General features: G+C 35.9%; 1 protein-coding gene across 1 annotated transcript; it reads right to left on the bottom strand.

The window, feature by feature from the left end:
- Window positions 1-204: 204 nt before the first annotated feature.
- LOC112512290 (putative disease resistance RPP13-like protein 1) lies at window positions 205-7,093 on the bottom strand. Its single transcript, XM_025118169.1, has 2 exons — window positions 3,056-7,093; window positions 205-502 (listed from the first exon to the last, which is right to left on the bottom strand). Exon 1 carries the CDS (start codon window positions 7,091-7,093, stop codon window positions 3,761-3,763), a length of 3,333 nt encoding a protein of 1,110 aa, XP_024973937.1. The 3' UTR covers window positions 205-502; window positions 3,056-3,760.
- Window positions 7,094-8,018: the final 925 nt, after the last annotated feature.

The raw sequence follows: 8,018 nt of genomic DNA, 5'->3' as shown, positions 1-8,018 counted from the left end.
TTTATGGACATTTATTTAAAATGGATGGAGCATGTTTTTGAATATCTCATTTTACTTCTTTAACAAATATCTACCAAAAAGATCAAAACTTATAAAACAATTACTTACAATCGAAGAACAAAAAATGTAAACCCCGCCAAGAGCTCCAAAATTTGAACACAAATACTGTGCCATCAACCAACCTGGAAAAAAAAGATTACAACAACAAACATGACTTGGAATCAAACTCAAGAAGTTATGAACAACCACACAACCATAAAACCGTCTCCTATCAATACTTTCAGACAGTTTTTTTAATGACTTCAAAAAAGCATTTCACATTTGGGTGGATTTGCCAAATAAACCAGCTTCAGGAGGAAACCTTCGGAATCTAAAAGGTAAAAAGTAACGCACGAAAGAAACCTGCATTTGTCGCTATTTTGCGACTTGTTTTTGGAAACATTCAATCATGCTTCTTCTACACCTAAGTCTTTGACCAACTCTTGTGAAATGAAAGCCTCACCTGTGTCAACACATCATACATACTCATCAGTTCAAACTTCAAAGTCTATCTATGAATGTTTCTACATTGTTTGTAACAATCTTTGAAGTAGAAGAAACTACAAACTATAACTTTGTAAGGGAAGGAACTATCATAATTATTTAAAGAAAATACTGTTACGTTTATTTTAGGAACTAAAAGGGACGTAATGCATACAAGTCACACGTTATGACCATAAAATTCATTGACCGGGTAGTTGTAGAACCTTCTTCCATAACAAAACCAAAATCAAAACCAAAACCAAAACCAAACCAATACTTCACACGAAAGTGGCGTCAATTAAAGTTGATACACTAAAAAAACATAATCCTGATGTGCTTTGCTATATTACTAAACATTCAAACCAAATGAATGCAATATATCCCCAGGGTTGGTTCAAATAAGAAAGCTAATCTATTATGAAACGGTAAGAAGTGAGCATATAATCTTCTGTTAATAAAAACATTATTCTTATTAAAATTAATAAACAAACATAGATGATGGACAAAGAGAGGACGTACCATTATCAGTAGAGATAATTTATAAACTCATCCTAAATTTAGATTACATCAGAGAAGTAAATTGATTATAGAAACACATTTAAGCATTTGACAGGGATGCAAACCTATTCCAACGGATTCTCGAAATATATAAATTAGGCAAAGGTGAGCAGTAAACCGAACCAAATGATGAGTCGAACCTTCACATCAGCACACTGAATTTTCAAAGCAAAAGACGTAACCTTCATAGGGAAAACAAAGCAACCACAACATAGAGGTTGTACATAGTGCAGGTGGCTTATGTGCTTAACAACCTCAGCAACTAACTCTAGATATTTACATTATGCTGAAGCACTGTAATCATTTAAGTTATGTTGTCATCCTATACTAACCTTCCATAAACCATTCTTTTGCTAGTCTGTTAATAAGTTGTCTTGTTCATCAAAAAAAGAAGTGAACACTAGTACTAATTATCATTTTGCCATGGTTTAATGATAAAGAAATCCAAGTACAATATGGATTTAGTCGATTAAGCATACACACAGACTTCAGTTTTATATTAGTTATTAACCAAGTACATACTTATATATAGGACTCAAAAAACTTAATAGAAATTATAGGCATTGTTTGATCTCAAATAATTCGATAAAGGTTCGACTTGGCGGCCTACTTGCAAATTGGTATGCTAGAGCCAGTTGATTAGCAGTTGATAAATGATAAGCTTAATCACATTATTCGATCACCCCCTGTATGAAAACACGAGGTTTCACATTACCTGCCCTAAAGCCATCAACACCTTCTTCAACTTATAATAACATCAACAATTTAATGCAGCATCCCTGTTACAACAAAAGCACCCAAATAAGATCATTTTAATATGATATATGATGTAATCCCCATCAAAACCTCTCCAAGAACTAAAGAAATGAACTTCATACTCATGTACATCCTTTTCATATACAAATAACATCCAAATCTAAAGACAAGAATACTTAAAAATATAACATAATAAACAGAATATAGTTCATATAATGAACCCTCCTTCGAGAAAAGCTACCAGTCCCACCAGGAACTCCTACTAGAGACCAAGTTATTGGAAATGTGTTCATCTCGGATGATGGTAAAAGCATGATATGTGTTTGCTTCCAACATTAAGATATCTATGTAATCGAAGTTCATAATTGTGTTATCTTTCCCCTTCTCTTCCATTTTTGTTTGCAACCTAGTGCACTCTAAGTTTTATCTTGGCTTATAGTTCTTCGTCTTCAATTCTTCCCAATGGAATGCTTCTCTCCATTTTCTCTCCATCTCCTTCTCAATTATTTGGTTACAATAGTAAAATATTACTAAGAGAATATCCCTCTGGTGCTTTGCTATATCACTGAACATTCGCATATCTACAAACCATTRTTCTCTCTATCCCTTAACAATTGCATTATATTTATCTTATAAAGCATTCTAAATCACTAGCACTTGACCATCAACCAAATTACCCAAAAATAGGGGAATTTTATTCATGGGTTATTTATTCTCTGCTTGAAGTATATGCTCTGGTAACCAAAATGCATCACAACTCCTTTTGTGACGACAACAAGCGCTTTTCCATTGTCCATGGCAAACTGAAACAGGCAGACCTTTTGCCCATACTTAAACTGTTTATCCTAGACAAAACCTGTGTCTCACTATATGCAATTATTGCACTGGATCTTGTATATACTCTCCTGTTTCTTTCTTATGGAAGTCTCATGATCCATTTTTTCACATTACTCTTTGTTCTCCACTCAAATAGAAACATTGGACATCTCTTTGAAGAGATGCTTTAATAATCTACAACATGTAAAAAAAAAAGGAAGTGAAGTAATTCAGCAAGCTAGGGAAAGASTGAACATAACAAATTTTCAACCAACAAAAAGTGAGCATACAATCTTCTGTTGATATCCATTAATAGTAACATTATTATTACTAAAATTAATATGAACAATTTTTTAGTACTATTATGTAAGAAACATAGATGATGGACAAGGAGAGGACGTACCATTATCAAGCATACCAAAAGCAGGGGATTTGAGAGATGATGGGCCAGTACTTGCCTGTACCACTTTGACACCTTTTCTTCAGTTTCTGGCAATCTTTCACGTACAAATACGAAAGTGAAGCAAGTAGTTTATCTGGCAGATCTATAAGCTTTGGGCATAACACAATTGAAAGTTGTTCAAGGCAAGTGAGGTGTTGTAAGCCCTTTGAAACTGATTCCAAGTCCTCAAAAAACTTGATATATAGATAAGTTAGAGATGGGGGCAGAAGAAAAGATGATAAAGTCGTRTTGCTGCTAATCCTCCTCACATCTTCTGCCTCTGCAAATGAAACCACGCCTGAATTCTGTCCATATAAATGTAGTTCAACAAGTGAGGATGGGAAATTTTGCAGCCCCCACTCTGACATGGGCTTATTTAAGCATCCTATACTTAGCATACTTAAATTAGGAGGCCACAACCCACAAGGAAAGGAGTAGTCCATACTTGGACAATCCTTAATCTTCAGCTCTTCCAAAGATGTGAGACTTGGCAAATGCTCGTGAGGAAATGACTTTAGATTTTTACAACAAACGATACAAAGAGACTTTAGGCAAAACAGGGGAAGAAAACCAAACCCTTTATCTGGAATGGATTCTACGTTATCACAATTCACTATTTCCAGTTTGGTGATATAAATAAAGCATCCTTCAGGAAACGACCTCAGATTATCTCCCCTCCAAATGACGAGATTCAAGTGATGACAAGAAGTTGTTGAGAAGCCAACTCTCCTCCAGGTTTTCACAATGTTTAATGCGAATAATCTTTATAGTGGATGGGAGGTCCTGCAATGTTGGGAAGGTCAAAGATGTCAATGAACCACAATTTTTCATCGCCAACTTCTCGATACTTTCTGGACACTTGTACCTTTCTATACTCTTGCAATCATAAAGTTTCACTTGTTTAAGAGATGTTAGGTTAATCCCTAAATTATCCTCTTCCTTTCCCAATGATACCAACATTTCACATGTTTCTACTTCCAATATCTTTAAACTCACAAGAAACTTGCATGCCTTCGATTCTGATTCCCACAAGTATCTCAATTCATCACATGATGATATGTCCAGATCTTCAACTTGCCCAAGATGTTTTAAAACCTCTTCATGTAGTAGAATAAGTCCTTTAATATCCCACATTATCAACCTAACAATTGATGAAGACACACCAACCATGCTTCTTAACACCTCCTCGGAACATTGTCCTATACGTAAAACCCGAAGTGACGGTATTAAATCAATTGACACTTCATTAAGTTTCGGACAACGTTTTATAGAAATCTCACGAAGACGAGGAAACGATGTAGCAGGTCTGTTGTTATCACCACCRCTAGTTGACCATCTCTCCCAACCTTGCATATCATCGAATTCCAAAACTTCAAGCGATGCAAATGCAATACCATGGAAAGAATTAGCGGATGCAAGAAACTCGATGCCCAAAGTCTTCACCTCATTCATGCTTCCCACAAACAACTTTTGAAGTGACTGTAGATGTCCAAGTGTTGGTAAATGTGTCCAACTTCGACAACCACGTAATGTAAGGTTCCTTAACTGATCAAACGAAGAGTCCCCGAACCAACTAGGAAATTTCATTCCTCCATAAAACAAAATACTAAGTTTCCTCAACTTACAATGAGGTCTTAGCCCTTCAAGTACTTCATATTCATTTTCTTTATTCCGAGAATCATCCATGTCAACTCTCCATTCCATCACCAAATCATCAAGATCCTTCTTTTGTTGTARGTTGGCYTCTTTTGCTTCTATTCCATTTCTCACATTATGCAGCCCCTTAACGTRAAGTKGACCTCGAAGATGCATTAGGACTTTAAGCTCCGATATTTTGAACCCAGTTGTATCCCCTTCGATAATCACCTTTGATAGAGTTTGTAGAYTCGTCAACCCACCAATCCCTAAGGGTATCTTGTTCAACYKTGGAGTAKCACGAATGTCCAGATGTCGYAGATTTRTTAACTTTGCAAAACTATCTGGCAAGCTAGATAAGCTATAACAACCACGAAGCAACAAGCTTTGTAGATTATACAGGTCACTGACTTGATCCGGTAAACATGTGATGTCAGTTTGGGAAAAATTGATGTAACGAATATGCTTGAGACTACCAATGGATTCTGGAACCTCTGTGATTGAATGATTACTTAGGTTTAGKACCCTTAGGAACTGCAGTTGGGGAACTAATTCATGAAGAACCTTATTTGATAAGTSAAATYTCTGCCATCGATRCRTCGYAACCGATAAAAATGTTCGCAAGCGTCTAGCTCTYTGTAATGCCTTGAAYTTTTTATATMRTCCATACKCTTGAGGAATATAYGAAARGTGGTGGACCTTCTCCAATGCTTCATTMCCCATCTTATCATCCAAGGTAAAGAAAAACTCTCCWCCAACACTCATGGCYAAGTCATTTATGAGATCATGCATYACATATCTTGATATGTCATCAGTTGAATGCTGAAAAAACGACCTTGACACTAGTTCTTCAAAATACTCACGRCCAAAACTCTCCATTGACTTGCWAGCATTTGGCTCATGCAAAAACCCTTCTGCCATCCATAGTAGGACCAATTCATCCTTATTRAACAAGTAGTCCTTGGGGAATAAGCAACAATATGCAAACAACTGCTTCAAATGCGAAGAAAGATCGTAGTAGCTTAGTCTTAGAGCCGGAAGAATCTTACTTTCATTATGTAAATTCCATATTCCACTGTTCAACAACTCCTCCCATTCATCRGCATCTSTTTTTKTCCTCAAGACCCTCCCAAGCGTTCGCAAAGCCAACGGCAATCCATCACATTTCTTGATGATACCTTCACCATGYAATTTCAAAGTTGGGTGTTTGTCAAAATTTTGTTCACCSAGCGCATTTTGAGCAAACAAAGTTAGAGCAGTTTCATTCGACAAAACCTCAAGAAGGTAAACTTGAACAGAGTCCATCACCATTGTAACTATGGTATTTCGAGTTGTCACGATGACTTTACTTCTCGGTGCCCCTACAACAAAAGGWCGTTGGAGGAGCTCCCATTGATCATAGTTTTCGTTCCAAACATCGTCTAGAACAAGTAGAAACCTTTTCTYCAGAAGTTTTTCTCTAAGGGCCACTTGAAGCATATTTAGATTAGCAAAACTTTGGTCACCCCCACCTACCGCTTGAAAAATAGCCTTGCTAATAGTAAATACATCGAACTCATCAGAAACACAAMCCCATGCCTTGAGTTCAAAGTRATCCTCCACTTYTTTTTCATTGTACAAAGCTTGGGCAAGGGTCGTTTTTCCTATCCCTCCCAGACCAACTATAGAAACAACACTGAAGTTTGGATTGCMGGATTCATCGTCCAACAACTTGGAGAGCAATGCCTGYTTATCYTTTTCCCTACCCACGATTCTGGACTCATCAACTAGTGAAGTTTCCTCCAATCGTCTACTTGTTCTAGTTGACCGTTCAACATTTTCAACCAAAAGCAGAATATTTTTCTGCTCAACAAGTTGATGCAACCTGGCCGTAATGCCCTCTAGCTTAGAACTCATCTGACGACCATACATGATGTTACGAGGAGTGAAAGTTGGGATGATCTTYAATACCTTACTGGTGCTGGTGGTGGCTTCAGATCCTTTATTCAACTGACGCCGCATAGCTTCGGTGGCCAARTCATCCAAAAGATCGTCTATGTCGTAAGCCAAATGATGGAGTGTTTGCAGCCACTGTTGAACAGCGATCTGTGTTATGTGTTTCTGACCAGCATCAACAAGCACAGCTTGAATCTGGGACAAGGTGATCTTCCAGTTGTCGAGCTGAGAANGTTGAACAGCGATCTGTGTTATGTGTTTCTGACCAGCATCAACAAGCACAGCTTGAATCTGGGACAAGGTGATCTTCCAGTTGTCGAGCTGAGAATAGATCCGCGCAGATCGAGCTAGTTTGATCAAGTCAGCAGAGGCCAGCTTTTCAAAGAGCACAGTGATGAATGAGGAGAGAATGATTTCAGCAACAACCATATTGTTTCTTTTTTAGGGTTTTGATTTCAAAATATGCAGCAGCAGAGACCAAAATGGGAGATGAAGCGAAGGAGAAGACCAATGGTTGAATTTTATAACTTATGTCTACACCTGGTAGGAAACTACCCTTTATTTTGTGCCAAAATCATGTTGTTATTCAATATAATTTCCTTATTTGATATCGTATTATTTGAAGTTGAGTAAAATACAAATATAATAATGGAATCAGATACAAACATATTGAAATCATATTCCCATAAATGCGACTTAAAGCAAGTATTTCAGGCATTTCTTAATGAATAGTTAGATGGTCTTCGAGACCACCAAAACTTTCTATTTGTGCTCTCACTTGGTAATTATTTTTGGGGTGTTCTTTGTATTTGGAGAAGAAACTCTTCTCTGAATCTCTCACATGATTTCTTCATTTTGGAGATAGTTTTGAAAAAGTTGTTGGAATAAAATATTGGCTCAAAATCTTTATTTTCTCTATTTTGAAGAAGATGGTAGCGATGTTCTTATAAGTTAGCTTATTTTTTTGTACACGTTTGAATTACTATAAATTAGCTTATTGATAAACTAGTTGAAATAGTTTATGAGAAGTTTTTTGTCATTTTTTCTAATATAACCCTAATTAATATTAATTATTATTTATTGTTATGTATTGTTAGTTAATATTAATATTAATTTCAAGTTATTAATTAATTTTAATTTCTAATTACTATTATATTTATATAATAAATCAAATTCAAATTCATATGGTATGTACTAATTAATATATTACTAGTTGTATACCCGCACAATGTGACGAAATATAACATATTTATTATAATTTATTTAATTTCAAAATATCAAATCTTTTCAAGATGTTATAAAGTCTACTACATCTGTACCTATGTTAGATTCAAATAACCATCCATCCAAAACA

This window comes from Cynara cardunculus (genome assembly GCF_001531365.2).
Source record: "Cynara cardunculus var. scolymus isolate 2C chromosome LG 5, CcrdV1, whole genome shotgun sequence".
In the NCBI taxonomy this organism is placed as follows: Eukaryota; Viridiplantae; Streptophyta; class Magnoliopsida; order Asterales; family Asteraceae; genus Cynara; species Cynara cardunculus.
This window is presented reverse-complemented; position numbering and strand designations above follow the sequence as displayed.